Source organism: Juglans regia, chromosome 8, assembly GCF_001411555.2.
Source record: "Juglans regia cultivar Chandler chromosome 8, Walnut 2.0, whole genome shotgun sequence".
NCBI lineage: Eukaryota > Viridiplantae > Streptophyta > Magnoliopsida > Fagales > Juglandaceae > Juglans > Juglans regia.
Window position 1 is genome coordinate 13,290,129 of NC_049908.1, and position 21,246 is coordinate 13,311,374.

Genomic DNA, 21,246 nt, shown 5'->3' on the forward strand with positions numbered 1-21,246 from the left:
TCTCTTATTACTAGAATAACCCTAATTCGTGTTCTAATTGCTCTAGCAGTGATCCATAAATTTGAGGTCCACCAAATGGACGTAAAGACCGCATTTCTTAATGGCAATCTAGAAGAAGAGATATACATGGATTAACCAGAAGAGTTTGTGGTTCCAGGACAGGAAATGAAAGTTTGTAAACTTATTAAATCTCTCTATAGTTTGAAGCAAGCTCCTAAACAATGGTACTAAAAGTTGGATGAAATAATTTTATCTTATGATTCCAAGATAAATAAATCTGATAAGTGTTTATACATTAAAATAGTTGATGTGCATGCATAATGCTATGTCTTTACGTTGATGATATTCTCATCTTTTGTACCAATATAGATATTGTTCTTGATGTTAAAAAAGTTTTTTCAAAGAATTTTGACATGAAAGACATGGGAGAGGCATATATAATTCTTGACATCAAATTAATGAGATCTCATGATGGTATTAGCATAAATCAATTTCAATATATTGAAAATATTCTAAAAAAGTTTGAGAGATTCGAATGCAAACTTGTCAGTACTCCTCTTAATCATTGTTTGCATTTAAGTAAGAATATTGGAGATCCTGTGTTACAACTGAGATATTCTCAGATTATTGGTACGTTACTATATATTGCTAATTCTACTAGACCTGATATTTCATATGTTGTGAGTAGACTTAGCAGGTATACTAGTAGGCCTGATGATTCTCATTGGAAGGCATTGGAAATAATTCTTAAATATTTGAAAGGAACCATGACATATGGTATCCATTATTCTGGGTATCCCACTGTATTAGAAGCATACAATGATGCTAGTTGCAAAACTGACACAGTAGATCGTAAGGGAACGAGTGAATATATTTTCACTCTTGGTGGAGCAGTTGTGGTTTGGAGATCTTCCAAGCAAACTGTGATTTCACGATCTATTATGGAAGTTGAATTAATAGCCTTGGATACTACCGGACATGCGGTAGAGTGGCTTAAGAATTTATTATCAGAAATTACACTAGTTAAAAAACCAATGCCAGCTATTTCCATTCCTTGTGACAATCAGGCTGTGATAAGTGTTTGTAACAATAAACATTTTAATCATAAGAAACATTTGAGTAACAGGCATTCTACGATAAGATACTTGATAAAGAATGGATACTTGACTTTGGAATATGTAAAGTCAGAAGATAACCTAGCAGATCCTTTGACGAAAAGACTGGCAAAGTCGAAGGTTATACGTACATCAAGGCGAAGGGACTGAAGTCCATTAATTAGGTCATTGGTAACAGTAACCCAACCTTCCTGGTTGGAGATACCAAGAAGAAGGTTCAATGGGAAGAACAAACTATTTGAATGACTGGATAGCACTATTAAAATATTATTATATGTCCATCCTAGAGTGTGAGTGCTATAAATGCAATGACAAAGGAAAAACGAAATGCTTTGAATGAGTCTAAGACTAAGGCGAGATATTGAATTGCTGGTACCCTTGGAGGACTCACCTATGTGAGTGTGACTGTGGGGCTGCAGTCTATGGTAATTGGGCTATTCCCTAGAGCGCTCATGAATCCAAGATACGGTGCACGACCTTTATGCACCGCCTTGAAAGGAACCTGATATATGTCGTACTATGTGTGTGGTGTGGAGAAGCCTGAGTTAAAAGATTATATTTCAAGACTTGGTTCACCATGGATCTTTAGGATGAAAACACGCTAACACTAGATAGACGTTCAAAGCCGCAAGCTACCTCTATTAATGCATAGTACTTAGTCCAAAGAAAATTGTATTCTATTCCGTTCTTTAAAATATTTTAATCAGGTGGGGGATTGTTGGCTTTTAAACTTAGAAATGATTAAAATATTTGATGTAAAGTAAACATAATGTGAACCATTACCTTTGTTCAATGTATCGGTTCAGTTGTATAAATTTAAATGAAAATGTGTCTTGGTACTTAAACCAATATATGCCTATTGGGGATATAAGCCTTAACCGCTTCCCAACCAAACAAAAGGTTGTGTCATTTGGTGAATTAGAGACATTTTCAATGTATTCTCTAATATTTAAGAAGTTGTAACTCCTCAAAAGTGCTCCTTCATTTTAGTTGTGGCTTTTCACAAATACCCTTTCATTTATTTAAGTTGTGACTTTTCACAAATACCATTTTATTTATTTGATGTGATTTTTCACATGTACCATTTCATTTATATGATATGACTTTTCATAAGTACCATTTCATTTAAATAAATTGTGACTTTTCATAAGTGTCATTTCATTTTAGTTGTGATTTTTCACAAGTGCCATTTCATTCTCTATAAATAGGAAACCCCACCCACAAATTCAAGATCTCCAAGTTCTCTACAAAAATTAGAGAAACACTTCATCCTTCCTTTTGTCTTTCTTTCTTTGAGTTTTGGTTATTTTATATCGAGTTTGAAGATCTCCTTTTGTGTGCACCAACGAGGATATTAATAGAAACTGACGTTGTTGTATCTTGAGAGTAGACTGTCAAGAAGCCTAGTGCATGTTTAAATTTAGAGACAGCGAAATCTACTCTAAGGAAAGCGTTTATTATAACGTGTCTCAACACTGAATTTTCTCTTTCTAATTTATTATTGTTATCTTACATATTCTCTAATTTATAAAACAATTCAAAATATATTCCCAAGAATATCTTGGGCATCGGCCTGTTCATATCAAAGTTTTTTTCCTTATGATTAGACTAGAAAACAGCAGGAGCAGGATACTTAATTTATTTGTAATTTTCTTATTTAGTTGGGATGCTTATTTTTAAGAGAAATTAGTTCCTGTGAGTGGAATGCTTAATTCCTTGTTCTATATTATTTAAATGTCACTTTTCATAGAATAATTTAAAATGAACTCCAAGTGCTCCTCATTTTCAACCTTTTTCTGTCCCTGATGCTTAGGTAGATAAAAAGAAGGAAGTATGTTAATGGATCCTTAACTCTGTGCGTGCGTGTGGGGGTGGCTGGGAAGATACTAGTTGTAACTTGTGATGCATTGGGAAGTGTGATTAGTTTACAAATAGGTGGTGAGGTTACATTTCCTCAAAAAGTAAAATAGTAGATGAAATTATATGGTCCAACAAATATCAACGTAATAATGCATGAAATAGCGCAGCTTGTTTGGTATGTGCGCAATGCACAAAGAGGTTGAAGAAATTTCTGCTCTTTGTACCCAGCACTACAACATAAAGGCTCTTTTGGAACGAAAATTTTCTCCCAAAAGATAGCTATTTCGTCCAAAAAAAAAAAGTCATCCCAAGCTCGTTCTAACAACACTGTGCCAAAAGGTATATTAGGACGAAAATCACCATTTCGTCCCAAAAATTATCTTTTGGGACGAAATTGAAGGAAACCGTTCGAACGAGAATTTCTTTTGTCACGGATGAAATTCGTCCCAAAATATCATTCAAACGGAAAAAATTTTACGTTCGAACATTAGTAACGTGTTTGAATGGTTGCAAAATACGTTCGAACAAAAATAAATTCGTTCAAACGGTATGAATTTAGCTTTGCGTTCGAACGTTAAAGAGTCAGATCGAACGATATATGGGTTTGAACGGTATAAGTTATATTCAAACACTATGGAAATAAATGACATTTGAATGTTGTGTGATCGTTCAAATACTACAAAAATAAATTGCGTTCGAATATTATGTTAACGTTCGAACGCTATGAGCGTTATTTGGTCATTCGAATGATAACTATTTTATTTAAAATCAATAATAGAAAACCAAATAGACATTCATAATATTTGAAAAAATACATTAGAAATTGTTTAACACTCACAAAAATTTTATAATAAGTGCGAACTAAATAAATAACCGTGAGACTGGCATTGTTCGTACATAAATAGATAATCCCAAAATTTGTACGCAAAAAACCATCAATTGCTTGGAGGCATGTACTGTGTCTTCTGAATTCTTCTTGTTGTTCTTCATGTTGTTTGAGGCGCATCTCCATATCTGCTTGTTTTGTCAATTGAGCCTCTAATTCATGCTGCCTTGTAGTCAATTCTTCGATTCTGGAATTCGCATTCTCTAGCACTATAGAAGTCATAGATGCATTCTCAGAAGAAGAGGAAAAGGGAGAAGACTTTACACAGCGACCCAAACCCCTCAAATATCCTGAACGTTGACCCAGGACTTGTGTAAAAATATCAATATCACTTGTTGAGAAATTTTGATCTGACGTAGATTCAGCACGTAGGGCAACCATTTTCTCTTAGACATATATAAGATAAAGAATTAATATCGTCATAAATATTCTAATATATTTAATTAAAACAGGTTATAATACTTACATAATTTTCACAGGCATTAGGATGAGTCCACTCTTCATTACAATCAGTGTGCGATGCAGCATATAATTTTGTCAGATCATAATTGATATATGAATCTTGCTACAATAAGTGTGTTAAGATATAAAGTCATTATGATTCATCCAAATAATTAACTATATCCAATAAAAAAAAATAGCAATACCAATTTCTTAGAGAGGTGATGGAAAGATCTTGAGCCTGCATGATAATTAATCTTCAATTTTGATCTATTTGTTTTGTTTATAGAAGTTCGCTCCTGCAAAGAAATTGAAAATATTATGAAACGAAATGAAAAATAGGATAAGTAAAATAATTAAATTTAATTATACTTGATATGATGAATCCTCAAATATGTCACAAAGTTTTTCCCACTCAGTAGGTCAGACATCCTGAAAAGGATGTTGGCGTGCATTTTCCTTCTTTTCAAACTTATTATAATGCTCATGACATCTCGCCTTATATTTGTGGAATGCATCACCCATAAGCTCTTTCACAGTCTTACGCTCCTCTCTCCGACCAAAATTTAATTCAAAATCATCCTTAAAAAAAATAGTCACAAACACATTATTATTTATAATATTCTAAATTTAAGTAAAATATAGAAATATATTCTACTAAATCAAAGTTTTAAACATTACCAAACAATGCTTCTTGATAAGCTCTTTAACATCTTGGGGGACTTTCTTCCATGAAGTCGTTGCCAAATGTGCCTAAGTTCATGTAAGAGCACACACATGCGATGCAAGCCAAGCTGTTGGTTGTCCTTCGCCCCCGGTATGTTCGTCAGGAATGTTAACCTTGATCTTACCCACCTTACGATATTTTTCTAACGTCACTCCTCTAGTGGTACCTTAACCTTGATGAGATTGTACTGTAGACTTTATAAAATATAATATTGTAATCAATTTCATTTGTCTATTATAGGACCTTAATTAACTTTTATGAGTATTATATTTTTATATTGTTCTGTAGAGTCAATCTCTAATGATGAGTCTTAAGGAGAGTTAGGAACAAGTGGAGATGGGTTGCGAACTTCCTTCCTCTTTAGCGGCATAATTTCATACTACTGATACATTCAATAAGTAAAATATTTGTCATCAAATGTAATGTTAACACATAATTGGTCAATCATAATCTGTATCAATTTCATTGGACAATTCACTCTCATCATCTGTTGATACTTCAGATGATTCAACATTTTTCTCAACTGTCATATCAACAATTTCAGTCTCAATATCTTCTCTATTTAATGGAATCATCTTATACTGGCTCAAATCCACAAACAAATTTAAGGCAGGTTGACTCTCTTGGCATGCTTCTCCATCATGACTTCATTCGACTAGGACACCACTATTTTAAGTTTTTCTATAACAATCTCGATCCATTATGTGATACCTACTTTCTAGATAAATACATGCAGAATATCGAGCAGTGCATCTTGATGGGCCACGCGCCAATACATACAGTTCATCCGATATATCATTTGGATTATTCGCATGCATTTGTACAACCTACATCTTGAGTAAAGTATATATTATATCAAAATTTAAATCAATATTTTTTCATTAGTTATTGAGTAAAGCATATGTAATGTTATTACCCATTCTTCAAACCATCTCGGGAACTCCTCTTCATGTTTCTAGTTTATATCATTTACTCCCAATTCCTTGAGTATGTTAATATGATTACTGAAATTGATGATTACCACAAATCTTTTATATTCTTAGACTTTTTTTAAAGTAAATGAGCGAATTTAAATTAAGAAAAAGTTATAACTTACTTCAAGTAGTTCTCTATCTCCGGGCAATTGTTTAGCATGTACCACTGAACTTTCACGAACTCTCTTCCACACAAGTCATAACCATGCACTGCACCAATTGGACGTACTTGTTGGGAAAACATAGAAAACACATTCTTTTGTCTTGCTCGGTCAACGTCAAAGTTTCTTTCTGATCGATCAAATCGAGTGTCAACTCCGTGGAAATATTTGGAACAAAAGGTATGCCACTCATCGTCAATATATGCTTCTGCAGTTGATCCTTCTAGGAGGGCCTTGTTACCCACTGTACAATTCAACTTTCCAAAAAATCGTTCAATGGGATACATCTATCTATATTGAACTGGTCCTACAAATCAAGCCTCACGTAGCAAATGAACGGCTAGGTGAACCATGACGCCGAAGAATGACGGTGGGTAAATACTTTCCAACTTACACAATATTATGACAATTTCTCGTTCCATTCGATCCAAAGTTTCTACATTCAACGTCCTAGAGCATAAGTCTTTAAAAAATGCCCCAAACTCAGTCAAAGCCACGCGCACATCTCTCATCAAGTATCCACGGATACCAATAGGCAAGATACGATGTAAGAAGACATGACAATCATGACTTTTTAATCCAGTTATTTTCCAATCATTTGTTACACCTTGTTAGATTCGAGGCATAATTATCCAGTAATTTTATCTTCATTAGCCACTCAAAATGTAACCCTTTCGTTCCTTGACAATGTATACCACCCAATCGGCATGTAGACAGACGAACCATTTTCTTGCAATTGCATTTCCCGTCTTAGTCCCAACCGCTTCAAATCCTTCCTTGAGTTTATTGTATCCTTTGTTTTTCTTTCAATTGACATCAATGTTCCCAATCTGGATTCGTAGATATTTTTTTCAATATGCATAACATCAACACTATGCCGCAATTTTAACTTCGACCAGTACGAAAGTTCGAAAAATATACTCTTCTTTGTCCAATTCAACTCATTCGTAGCTCGTTTTCTCTTTCGTGGTTTTTTACCAAATTCATTATAACTAACATCTATAAATTGTGCAAGTACATCTTCACCAGACAAATATGGTGAAGGTTGGCTCCATTCAACAGTTCTATTAAACATTTTAGAATTTCCACGCCATCTATGGTCACTAGGTAAAAATCAACAATGACCCATGAAACATAATTTCCTCTCGTATGTAAGCCATTCAGATTTGGTATGTTTGTTACAAGTTGGACATGTCATTTTCTCCTTAGTACTCCAAATATGCTCGTTTGGTTGTGTGCACTGACAATTAACACGTCGTTGCACCATCACTAAAACTGCATATCTGGATAACAATGAATGAATCTATCAAAATCATAATGTTGGATGACAACAGATATAGTTTGATAGTTTGCGATAATGATCTTACAATTCCAAACTATCCACTCTGGACAATTCAAGAGTTATCAATTAAGTATTCATCCGGATTGATAACTCTCGAACGAGTCTAAGGTTTATTTTGATGAACAAATAATGCAAGATATGCTAACATATGTCAAACAATAACAACATATTATTTATACAACAATAAAACAAAAATATAATTAGTAGGTATTATTTAAAGATTTAATAGTATTTTAATTTAAATATTTGTATTTTTTAATTTAGAATTAACTATTTAAGTTTTATTAAATCCTAACTATTTGTATTTTAATTTAAAGTTTTAGTAGTATTTTAATTTACAAACTTCATTTTATTAATTTAGAATTAAGTATTTAAGTATTATTAAATCTTAACTATTTGTATTTTAATTTAAAGATTTATTAGTATTTTAATTTACAAACTTCATTTTATTAATTTAGAATTAAGAATTTAAGTATTGTTAAATCTTAACTATTTGTATTTTAATTTAAAGATTTAATAGTATTTTAATTTAAGTACTTAATTTTATTAATTTAGAATTCACTATTTAAGTGTTATTAAATCCTAACTATTTGTTTTTTAATTTAAAGATTTAGTAGTACATATAATTTACAACTATCCTTATATATTGGTATTCTAATTGTAAATATATTGATGTATAGTCTACGTTCGAACGGTGCTAAAGTATGTTCGAACATAACATACACGTTCGAATGGTAAGACTAACCCTTTCGAACGGATTCATTCCAGATTTCAGTCGTCTTCAACAACGGAAAACCTCATTAATCACGAACTCACATCAACACAAACAACAATATCAAGAATTCAAGAGCATACAAATTTCCAATGTTGCAAAATATTATATTCAAACCCAAATGAGAATATAAAAGGCATACCTGAATTTTTGGAGATGAAAAGGCAAGGAGATTAGATTATATTTCGTGCGAAGGAGCTCCCCAATAAGTAGTAATCTGAGAATAATTAAGTAAGATGAAAATTCTTTTGAGTTTGGGGATTAGATTGAGGAAGAATTATATCTGGTGTCGCGAAAGGTCTCTATTTCGTAAGAGACTTAGAGTGGCGAGCAGGAGGAGAGGGAGATTATGAGGTTCTATCGTGTATTTGCAGAAGATTTCCTGTTCGAACAGTTATTTACTAACCGTTCGAACATGAAAATTTAGGAGGGAATTTTATTTGTAGCGGGAAAAAATTCCCTCTTAAATTTTCACATTCGAACTTATAAATGGTATGTTTGAATGGTAATGGATGCATTCCCGCTTGAACATTAACCATTCGAACGTTTATTGTTAACAGTTCGAACGGTTTAGTAAATGTTTACTAATATTTTTTTTTACACTATACCTTCAAATAAAATAACAACATTAATATATATAGACATATTAGATGATGCTATAGTTCAGTAACATAGTAATATCATATTATAATATATAATCGATAGTGTCATCTAATTAGACTATAACACAAATATATTATGTTAATATATTAGACTATATATATAACATATATATAGTATCATAAATAGTGTCATCTATAGTACTAGCATAGATAGTATCATCTAATTAAACCATAACTAAAATATAATATGTTAATATATTAGACTATATAGATAACATATATATAATGTCATATATAGTGTCATCTAATTAGATTATAATTAAAATATATTATGTTAATATATTAGACTATATATATAACATATATATAATATCATATATAATGTATAATACTAGCATATATAGTATCATCTAATTAGACTATAATTAAAATATAATCTATTAATATATTAGTATAATATTTAAATGTATTGAAGTAAACCGTTCGAACGGTATTGCATAAATAAGTTCTCGCGGACGGTCATTTTCACAGACGTTCGAACTATTAACAAAATTTCGTTTTCTTAAAGTGAACCGTCCATCTCCGCCATTTAAAGCCGTCGTCGCCACCGCGAACAGTACCCAGTCGAAGCTTCTTCCTCTAAGCACCGGTATGCTATTTTTCTAACTATTTTACTGTTTAAATTTAGGTTTTTGATGGATTATTTGTTTAAATTAGGATAAAACAATTTATTCATCAATACTCACTGTAGATTTGCTTAAATCCATTGTAGGAAGGTTTATTTAAGTCACTTTGTATTTGTTTGTTGAAAAATCAATGGAATTGAAGGATTCCATGGATTTCAATGGCTGAGTCGACTCAGCATAGGCGCTGAGATAAATTCGCATACCGTTCGAATGCTGGTTACGGCGAATTTTATACGTTCAAACGGTATACAAGCCAAACAGGTTTGCATACCGTTCGAACAATATTTAAAGCGTTTGAACGGAATAATTAATTTTAGTAATATTAGTGAATCAATGTCTTTATTCCATATTGTAGTTTAGAATTCGTTCCTATTATGGTTTTATCAACTCATTTATCACATGATTATTTGTAATTTTGTTTAGAATCCTGTGTCAAATCACTTGAGCCTTCCTGGACTGAGTTTGATTCCTTAGACGTGTTTCTGGTTAATTATCCTTGATATCCATGTTTGGGAGCATGTATTCTTTAAATCTAATTATAATGTTGCGAATCTCCCATGGCGAAGATTCTTACTAATGGAGAAGTCTTTTTAATAAGTAAGAAGAATAACAAAAGAAATTAAAAAATAATATGAGAAGTTCGGCAAGCAGAATAGTTGATGGGAGATCGAAAGATCTCGCAAATGGAGAAAGTTCTCAAGTATTGATGCCCTTTTTTGTTTTATGAATAAAACTCTTGGTCTTTTGAAAAAACTTAACTGTACTTTTAAGGGATGCTTGGGTAATTAGATGAGTTGAAAATTTTGTGAATAATAATAAGATGGTTGGTGAATAGTAGTGAGTTAGTTTGAGTTGAGTATTTATTGTATTTTGAGAAATGAGAGAGAAAAAGTTGAATAAAAAATATTATAAAGTTAAAATATTGTTAAAATATTATTTTTTAATATTATTTTTGTTTTGGGATTTAAAAATGTTTAATTATTTTTTGTCTGAAAATTTAGGAAAGTTGTAATGATTAGTTTGAAAGTGTTTGTGTTTGAAAGTTGTAATGATAGTTACTCTCTCTGCACCCAAAGTAGAGTTTTTCCCTCATCTTGGTACGAGCTCTAGTGGAAACATGGCTGACGCATTAGAGAAGAAGTATGCTAGTCTATCTCTTACTGAGGAGGAATCCGAAGAAGTGGTGGTGGAAATCAATCAAGTTGGGGAAGTTCTTTCTCGAGGAGAGAACTGCTTGATTATGCAGTTGCTAACCAGGAAGCATTATAGTCATGAAGTTTTTAAACAAACAATGAGGAAAGTGCGGAGAACAGTATAAGGTGTCAAGATTCGTGATCTAAATTCGGATTTCAGTCTCGTAGAGTTTGAGGATGTGAAAGATAAAGTGAAGGTCTTGCATGAGGGACCTTGGGCGTTTGACAAATAGTTAGTGCTACTGAAGGAATTTGATGGTTTGGTGCAAGCTAATGGTCTACAATTGTTCATGCCCCTTTCTGGGTGAGGATTTATGATTTGCCACTGATGGCTCGGAACTCTTATGTGGGTAAATTAATTGGCAGCTTGATTGGAGATTTTCTGGAGGTTGATCTGGCTAAGGGGGAAGTTGAGTGGGTGAGTTCATAAGAGTACAGGTTCTCTTAGACATTTCCAAACCGCTTCAACGTAGGAAGAAACTGAAATTGGGGGATGACAATTACTGTTAGGTTCGTTTGGTTTATGAAAGGCTCCCTGATTTTTGCTACCAGTGTGGATTATTGGGTCATGCTTTCCATGAATGTTCAGAGTATACTTCAGTCACTGTAGGGATTGAACAAATGCCTAATGGAGCTTGGCTTCGAGCAGGCTTTTCTTCGCCTAATCGAGGGTGGCAGGCGGGTTCCGTGGCTCGAAGTAAAGAGGGGAGCTGAAATGCAAAACCACCGCCAAGTATGGAGGTTGAGCTTGCTGAGGGAGTAGCTTTTAAGCCGGTGAACAAGACTGTAACTGCTGGGTTGGTGGGGAGTCTTCCTTTACGGGGCGCCGAATCCATAACAAAATGTGCACCCGTGGGGGAGAAGGAAATGGGTCCGATATTTGTGGAGAAGTAGTTTCCTTCGGATTCTCAAGGAGTTTCTCGTGTGGGTAAAGAGAAACTGGGACAAGTACGATTGGGATTAGTAGACACATCGGATTCGGAGCAAGTGGGGGGTAGCATCATTCCCATTGTAAACGATGATCATCTGTTTGAGGTTCCGATTGTTAAGAGTTCTGTAATGGGCTTGGGCCCTTGCCTTGTATCCACTGAAGAAGTTGGGTTGTGCCCAGGCCCGCACGAGAAGGAACGAGTGAGGAAGCCCACAAGAGAGGAAGGTATCAGCCAAAGTTCCACAAGGGCGGAAGCCTAATTTTGATTCTAGGGCACGGGTGGGTTCTGCCCAGACACAAATGAAGAAGATCTCCTTCGACGAAGCTTTTAGAGAACTTGCAACAGCGTGTGGACATTCCAATCGGCTATTGCGATCTTCTCTGACGGAAGAAGCTGTTGGTGCACGTAAATGGAAGTCAGTCTCTATAAAAGAGGATGAAGGGCTCCAGATTATTAAGAAGGTACATGTATCCGATTCTTCCCTTGAGATATCGGCGGAGGCTGTTGCACAGCCTCGCCGGACACCATGAAAATCTTGAGCTGGAATCCTCATGGGTTTGGGAACCCACGACGTATTCGTACTCTTCGTGACTTGTTTACGAAGGAAGATCCTGATGTGCTTTTCTTACAAGAAACCTGTTTATCTCGACAGTGGGACTATTGTAAGTTTAAACTTGGTTTTTCAAATTGTCTTGTAGTTGATTGTTTGGGTCGTAGTGGTGAGTTAGCTTTGCTTTGGAAAGAAAAATTGTATTTTTCTGTTATTAATTTTTCAATGCACCATATTCACTTTGAAATTCAAAATTCCAATGTGGATGGGAGTCCATATTTTCTTACGGGTGTTTATGGGCATCCGAATTCTAGTAGAAGGGAGGAAGTGTGGAATCTGATAAAATTTTTGGGACACCGGATTAAGAGTCCTTGGTTGGTGTTTAGTGATTTTAATGAGATCCTTAATCATGATGAGAAAAGTGGGGGGGAGATTGAGGAATGAGAGGTTGATGAGCTGTTTCAAATCTGTATTAGAGGAAGGGCATCTTAGAGATTTGGGTTTTGTTGGAGTTCCGTTTACTTGGTGTAATAGACGTGAAGGTGTTATTAGTGAAAGGTTGGATCGTTTTCTTGCAAATTCGGAATGGTGCAATGCTTTTCCGAATTTAACGGTTCAACATGGAGGAGCAGCTTATTCGAATCATATTCCCATTTGGTTGGATACTTGGGGAGGCTTAGCTAGTAGGGGTGGAGTTAAACCTTTTCGGTTTGAGGCTATGTGGGTGGGTGAAAAGAAATGTGCTACCATCATTGAAAGGGAGTGGAGGGGTGAAGAGGGATCTGCTCCTAAGTCTATTCACCAAGTAATGGGTTGTATTTCGAAGTGTGCAACTGAACTGAAAAGATGGAATCAAAGCTCTTTTGGTCATGTTCAAAGAGAGCTTGCTAGTGCTAAATTGATACTTAAGAATATTCAAGAAGCTAATCCAACTTGTCAGTCTATGTCACTTCATAAAGGTGCACGTGATGATGTTCAAAAGTGGCATGAGAGGGACGAGATCATGTGGAAACAACGCTCCCGAGTCTTGTGGCTTAAAGAAGGGGATAGTAATTCACGATATTTTCATACCAAAGCTACTACCAGAAGAAGGAAGAACAAAATTCTACAGCTCCAAGATGGTAGGGGTGCTTGGAAGAGTGGAGAGCAGATGAATGAACTGATCGTGGAGTATTTTCAGAATCTCTTCACAGCTGTAGATCGGGTTGAAGTAGATGATGTTTTATCAGGGATGGAGTGTAAAGTTACTGGTTTAATGAATGATGACTTAACTAGACCTTATGAGGCAACTGAAGTGGAGACTGCTATTAAGCAAATGCACACTTCAAAGGCTCCGGGCCCAAATGGAATGTCCCCAATTTTTTCCAAAATTATTGGGGGGTGATTGGTAAATCAATAATTGATGCCGTGCTGAATGCTTTGAATTCTGGAAGTTTTTCGAGGGAGGTAAATCAGACTTTTATTACTTTGATTCCAAAGAAGCCTGACTCAATTAAAGTAGCTGATTTTCGTCCTATTAGCCTTTGCAATGTTCTTTATAAGATCATGTCTAAAGTTATTGTGAATAGACTAAAACAAATTCTGCCTTTGGTTATTTCGGAGTCCCTATGTGCTTTTGTTCCAGGTAGGCAGATTACGAATAATGTTTTAGTGACATATGAACTATTACATTACCCTAGGAATAAGAGACATGGAAAAAAGGGTTTTATGTCTATAAAACTTGATATGAGCAAGGCGTATGACAGGGTGGAGTGGTGTTATTTAGAAAGAATCATGGGGGCTCTTGGTTTTGCACAAAAGGTGACCGATCTTATCATGAAATGTGTCTCAACTGTTTCTTTTTCAGTTCTTGTGAATGGGAGTCCAAAAGGGCATATTATTCCGAGTAGAGGGCTTAGACAGGGCGACCCCTTGTCTCTCTATCTTTTTCTTCTCTGCACTGAAGGTTTGATTAGTTTGTTAAAGAGGAATGAGGGTCTTGGTATGGTAGAGGGGGTTAGAATTTGTAGAGGGGGGCCAAGAGCCAATCATTTGTTATTTGTGGATGATAGTGTGATCTTTTGTAGAGCTGATGTTGGTACTAATGAAAAGAACCAGCTTCTCTTGGATGACTATGAGAAGGCATCAGGGCAATGTATTAACAAAGAAAAGACATCAATAGTCTTTAGTAAAAATGTTGATGAGGACTTGCAAACAGGAATTATACAGCTTTGGGGTGGAAGTTCTACACAGCAGTATGAAAAATATTTGGGGTTACCACCAATGGTTGAGAGATCAAAACAACGGGCTTTTCTGGAATTAAACATCAGTTGTGGCTAAAACTTCAAGTTTGGAAAATGAATATGATTTCTCAAGGCGGTAGAGAAGTTTTGGTTAAAGCTGTAGCTATGTCATTACCACCTTATGCTATGAGTTGCTTTTTATTTCCAAAGTCTTTGCGTCATGAGTTAGAGATGATGATGGCTCGGTTTTGGTGGGGTAATCAAGCTCAAGGAAAGAAAATTCATTGGGTTAGTTGGGATAAACTTTGTGTTTCTAAATTTCGTGGTGGTTTGGGCTTTAAGAAACTTAGTGATTTCAACTTGGCTCTACTTGCAAAACAAGGCTAGCGGCTTCTCACACAACATAATTCTCTCCTTTATCGAGTGTTTAAAGCAAGGTACTTTCCAAATTGTAGTTTGTTTGAGGCCAATATTGATATTAATGCATCTTATGTTTGGAAGGGTATTTTTAGTACTGTGTCTTTGTTAAAATCTGGTTGTATGTGGAGAGTGGGAAATGGTCGGAGTATTAGAGTTTTTCACGACTCTTGGATACCTGGTTGTGGACGAGATGAGGTTCAAGGAGCTATGGAGCATCTGAATAATGATACTTTGATGGTTCATGAATTAATTGAGGAAGTACAGGTTGCTGGAAGATTGATGTTGTTGGAGCTCTCTTTGATCCAAGGTTGGCGAATCTGATTCTGAAACTTAATATCTGCTTATCTCAAGAAGACTCTTGGTTTTGAGCTCAAGAACGAAGTGGTTCTTACTCAGTCAAGAGTGGCTATAAGGTATTACAGTGGGAAGCTTCTCAGAATCTAGGTGAGGGGTCCAGATGTGAACAGATTTTGAAGTTTTGGAAGTGTTTATGGCAGTTGAAGATTCCCAAGAAAATGAAGATTTTTGCCTGGAGGGCATGCCAAGAATACTTGCCTACTTTTCAAAATTTGAGACGAAGGAAGATAAAGGATGATGATACATGTGTTTTTTGCAATCTGTGTTCTGAAGATATAGCCCATGCTTTATTTTTTTGTCCTATAATTCATGATATGTTCCTGTAGTATTTACCTTCTTTGCGAAACTTACAATCTCCTTTATCTTTTTGGGATTTGGCGCTTCATGTTAGAGATAAGGGTGGTGCTGAAATGCTTGCAACATTTTTTGTTATTTGTTGGGCTTTATGGTATCGCAGGAACCAGTTTTTATATGAATAGGTGGTGCATCAATGTTCAGTTGTCGTAAATAACGCCCTTTCCATGCAGTTTGCTTACAAATAGGTGCAAGTTTTTGATGGTTTTGGTAAGGAAGTAACAAAAGTGCTCTGTTGGTCTCCTCCCCCACTAGATTTCCTGAAATTAAATGTGGATGGTGCTATCTTCCCTATCAACATAAGGCAGGTATTGGGATTATACTTCGGGATGATCAAGACTGTGTGGTTGCTGCTTGTAGTAAGTTAGAAGGTGATGTTGCTTCTCCAGAGTTTATTGAGGCAAGTGCAATGTTGAGGGGTTTACAATTTTGTGCTCAATGGGGTGTTCAAAAATTGGTGTTGGAAACAGATTGTTTGCTTCTTGTAAATACTTTGCACTCCCAAACTGAGTTTTTCATAGATTTTGCATTTCTTCTTCATGATATTCGACGAATGTTGAGGGGTTTTCAACAAGTTCAAATTCTACATGTGAATAGGCTTGGTAATGTAGCAGCGCACCATTTAGCGAGGAATGCATGGAATGTTGAGGATATTGTAATGTGGTGGGGTTCTTGTCCTTCTTTTGTATCACAAGCTTAATGGCTTGATAGAAACAATTTCTTGTAAGGACTTTTCTATTTGGAATGAATGATCCATTGGTTATCAAAAAAAAAAAAAAAAATAGTATTTGTATTCTTGGCCTGGGTTTGCATGAAAATTTTTTGAGTTGTTTCAACTTGGGGACATGGTCTCGTATTAGTGATAATTTCAAAAGTGTGTTATGTAGACAAACCATAGGTCGTATAGAACCATGAAAGTAATAATCATGCCCAACTTCCTTCATGAAAATGAATGAAAATCGTATGTGTTTTCACGTTACAGTCAAATAAAGGTAATTTCTTTTAGAACTCTCCAAATGATTGTTAGACATGGGGGGAACAGGTGCCTATCCTCAATATTCCAACATGCCACTCTTCTGTTTGGGGAATTTTCTTTCAAAACTTGTGAACTCTCTCTCTCTCTCTCTCTCTCTCTCTCTCTCTCTCTCTCTCTCTCTCTCTCTCTCTCTCTCTCTCTCTCTCTCTATATATATATATATTATTATTGAATCTTGCAATCTCCAACCAATTAAGTTCATATTGACTCAAATTCCAAGTTTGACCAGAAATTGTAGTAAAATTGGGCGTGTTGTAATTGATGTTGCTTAGAAGCTATAGATTTGGGTATGTTATATTTAAAAAAAAAAAAAAAAAAGTGGCACTTTACAGATTGAGTAATGCTATATACAGTCATGGAATGCGTAAACGCCGTGCAGTCGCTTTAAAAAAGAGTGGGGTTCATTTTTTAAAAATTAATTTCCTTTCATATAGATCCTATATTTATTCTTTTTTTTAAAGCGACTGCACGGTGCTTGCACACTCACGACTGCAAATATCATTTCTATTACAGATTATTGCATATGGGGATGCTCAAGATATTAAAATGCTCTATTGAACGTAAATCAAAGTTGGTCGATTGTCTTCAAGAATAAAATCAATGCCCTATATAAATTGTGTGACTAGCTTTTATGTAGAAACATCAGCACTGGTACGTTTGAGTAGTGAGAAGTGTTGAGAAGTGTTGAGAATGTTTATGAATAGTAGTGAAAAAGTAATAATAAAATATTGAATAGTAGTAAAAAGTAGGTGAAAAGTAATAAATAGTAGAAAAGTAGGTAAAAAGTAATAATAAAGTAAGGAATAGTAGTGAGAGTACTTGAGGTACTCTCACTTGCCAAACATACCCACGTGGGAGAAAGATTCTTTCTGACAATAAAATGCCAGTTTTCCAAGGTCAGCCACGCTTGATGGTCTTGAATGTTGAGTAGTTGAAAAATATGTCCTTGAATAGAGAATACCTGATCTACCAAGCGATAATAAAGGCCCTGTGCGAGTGCTACATTTAAGTGTGCTTATATCTTGAATTTCTCATTGAAAAAAGCATGTTGACCCCATTTTGACATCTGTCTTCGAAACATGATTCCTTTTTATTTTGTGATTATTGATTGAGCTCTGGTGTTTTCTACCTTTAACTCGTTCCTCTGATGATTAGAGTTCTATGGCATTGTCACTTGCACCGATTGGGAGTTTGGCATCACTGAGCAGTGATGTCTACTATGATATATTAAGGCGTCTTGATGGTCCAACTTTGGCAAGTGCATCCTGTGCTTGTGCATCATTCTTTTCCATATCAAAAGAAGAGAAATTATGGGAAAACATCTGTGCTCTTCTATGTGGCCTTCAACCAATCGGCAAGATGTCAAAAGTTTAATCACATCCATTGGTGGATTCAGAGAGTTCTATGCAGATTGTTTTCCCCTTATTGTAAACAAAGAAGTCTCTGAGAACAAATGGAACAACTATCCTGAGTACTCTGAAGAATGGAGTGAGGCTGAATACTACAGTGACATGGATGAATTTGAAGGTATTTTGCCCTCAGATTTTATTTCTATCGTGGATAGGTAAAAGGAGAAAACGATATGCGCAAAAGTTCTTTGGGGCATTCCAAATGCAAATGGCTTTCACGGTTGGTTTTACAATTGCCCATTTCGGATTGATCTTCTAACTTATGCAGCTAGAGATGATGAAAATGATGGTGAGGTTACCCTTTCTGTTTCTGATGGTCTGCCACAAATTGCATCGATAGAAAGAGAAAGGAAAGATGGGAAGCTATGGCTGGAGCTCTGCAATGGATTCCAGCTTAGCTGGATTGTTGTAAATAGAAGAATAAAGCAAGCTGCAAATCTTGCTAGCTGGAGCCCTCTTGGTGGTCAAAGGCATTGGCCAATGGACAAGGATTTTGTGTTACGCTTTGGATCCGTCCTTCCTGCCAAAGACGTTCTTCCATGTCAAGTTGTTGAATGCATCCTTAGTATGAAACTCAGAGTGACCCATACTGAAGGAGATGGCGTCCAGACAACTATCAAACTAACAGAGCTGAGCATGCAGTTGGAAGACATGGAAGGTGCTCATGTTAATGGAAGAAACAGTTTGCTTATCCTGAAGGAAGCATTGAGCTGCCACAGGAGCAAAAATTATAGTGAAGTTCTCGAGTCTTGTCATTTGTACCCAAAAGTGCAGAGTGAGTTGAAAGAGGAGAAGATGAGAAATGAAAGCAGGTTTGAGAGACTATGTATCCTAAGTGGCATTGGTGCGTTCATGATGTTCTGGTACTGCATATTATAAATGGATCCGCCCCCTTCATTTTATCACTTTTTAGCTGAAAATGCTCTAGCCAGACTCAAAATTTCTAATTCTTCTGATGTAATATTCAATTTTCCTCCTGCTAATAATCGGTCCCATTTTCTTAGTTGACTTGAGAATACAAGTTTCTCTGTACAACTGTTCAACAAAAACCTTTGGGAAGCAAGCATATATCAACCAGGACGATAGTGCGTATGACTTTTCACCTTCTTGGATGGACAATATATACATGTTTCTTCATTAATTTTGGTTCACCAGGTGCACTCTTTTTCCCATTTTGGTGGGGCGCCTAATAGAGATCCAGGTCGTTTCATGTTTTTTTACCCGAATGTAAACAAGTAATTATTAGGTAGTCTCAGGTCATCTTATCATAGAATGCCATGCCAATTAAACCCATGAAAATGCATCCGACTTGATTTAATTATTTGTAGTTATGAACTGTTTCGCTTCCACATTGTTAATTTAACAGGAGGCAAGCTAATGAAGCATTACTTGATGAAAATCATTAGCGGTTGCAACAAAGTTGATGACTTTTCAATGTGAAAATCGATGCTTGAGCAGGTCAGAATTATAAAATGCCTCAGTTTTGGTATTACTTTCAAGACTTGAAATGCAGAAGGAGTTCCCCTAATTTTTTTAATCATTCTTGCTTCCTATTTTTTGTCAAAGCCCATCAACAATCCAATCAACTACATCACAGTTCAATAGACAACTGGTTTGACTCAGTGCACTGAGACGTTCATGCATGAAAGGGTAAGTCCAGGATAGAATTTAAACGAAAAAAACATAGTGAAAAGATAGATGCAACAGAACCCATTGGCCAAAAGATTGATAAGAAATGGATAACATGGCACGCAACCTGTGGTGGAAAACACAACACACAAAGTCTTCCAATGTTCTTCTGGTTACCCCTCGTCCTGATCGGTAAATGGGTATTGCTCATACCTGATTGTGCAGTCTTGGAGCACCGCACGAGCCCCTATCCGGCTCTGACAAGTGCCGAACATTGTCGTCTTTGCTGCACCAAGGCAGGTCGCGCAGTCTGAGCTGGTGAGATTCAGGTTACAAGTAGCATGTCCGTAGGCAAAAGCATTAGGAAAAGGTGAAACGTTGAAGAAATCGTAGTTCTTGCTCGTTGGCGTAGCCCTCTCTAATTCTGCAACAACGTAGTCGAGGCTGATGCCAAAGGGATCGCCTTGAGAATACATCCCCGTGTTGCAGAGTGCGGTTATGACTGCAGTGTTCGGAATGCTTCCTGCAATAATGAACAACCAGAAGATTGTGATTAAGATCAACATAGTTTTTTGAGGAAAACCCATCTTTCTGTGTCTATTCCTTTCTTGGTTTCTTTCTTCTTCCCAGTTGAAATGATCAAATTCTGATTTTGACTTTTTTATGTGGCCGTCTCCACCTTGGTTTTCCCATCACTCTCCTTTATGATATATAGTAATATATATTTTGTCTTTGTTGATTTGTTTTCTTTCGGATATTTTGGTTCTTTCAATAAGTAATATCTAACCATTTTTCTAGACATAAATTTCAATCTCACTTCAAAAAATAAAATAAAGAACCCAGTCTCAAACACATATCTCAAGGAGGCAAGGACCTTTATAAAAGCATATATTTCTAGGTTACAAAAATCTTGTTATCCAAAGTTTCTAATAAATCAATTTCAAACAACAAGAACAATGTAAATTGCAGTTAAATTACATTAATATCTCTACCAAAACTATTTTTTACAACATATATATTTCACAAAAACTAAGAAAAATCCAAATTTATATAAAGATATATAGCTCATATGTGAATTAAAAGAAAAGAGACTTTCGAGTACCAAAACATCCACCGTAAGAACAAAGAATAAGGAAAATTTTATAACATATACACTACAAAAAAAGGGCAGGTTGCCGGCGTCCCATAAATGCCGGCAATTGGACAATAAACGCCGGTAAAAACATTACCGACGTTTATTTATTGGCGCAACCCAAGCACCAGCACTTAAGGGTCGGGAAATTTATTTACCGGCATTTACGTAAATGCCGCCATCCTATTTTTGGTTACCGGCGTTTTGCATATTATGTTGTTGACGTTTTCGAATGCCGGCAATCGACCAGTTCTGCCCAACAAATTTTTTCACCGGCATTTACAAGTGCCGTTAATAGTTGTTGCACCCGACGTTTTGTAAACTGTGTTGCTGACACTTACAAACGTCGTTAATAATTTTTTATTTTATTGACGTCTACAAACGTTGGTAAATTATTTTGACGCTTGCGTTTTGTAAATAGTGTTATCGACGTTTACAAATGTCAA

General features: G+C 35.6%; 1 protein-coding gene and 1 pseudogene across 1 annotated transcript; one reads left to right on the top strand and one right to left on the bottom strand.

Annotated features, from left to right (window-relative positions):
* Nucleotides 1-17,791: 17,791 nt before the first annotated feature.
* Nucleotides 17,792-18,918, top strand: LOC108990425 (annotated as a pseudogene).
* Nucleotides 18,919-19,841: 923 nt separating this feature from the next.
* LOC108990426 (antifungal protein ginkbilobin-like protein) lies at nt 19,842-20,281 on the bottom strand. Its single transcript, XM_018964391.2, has one exon. It carries the CDS (start codon nt 20,253-20,255, stop codon nt 19,842-19,844), a length of 414 nt encoding a protein of 137 aa, XP_018819936.2. The 5' UTR covers nt 20,256-20,281.
* Between the last annotated feature and the right edge of the window lie 965 nt (nt 20,282-21,246).

Coding starts and splice junctions, on each gene's coding strand:
- LOC108990426 (XM_018964391.2), bottom strand. CDS start 20,255: ATGGGTTTTCCTCAAAAAACTATGTTGATCTTAATCACAATCTTCTGG.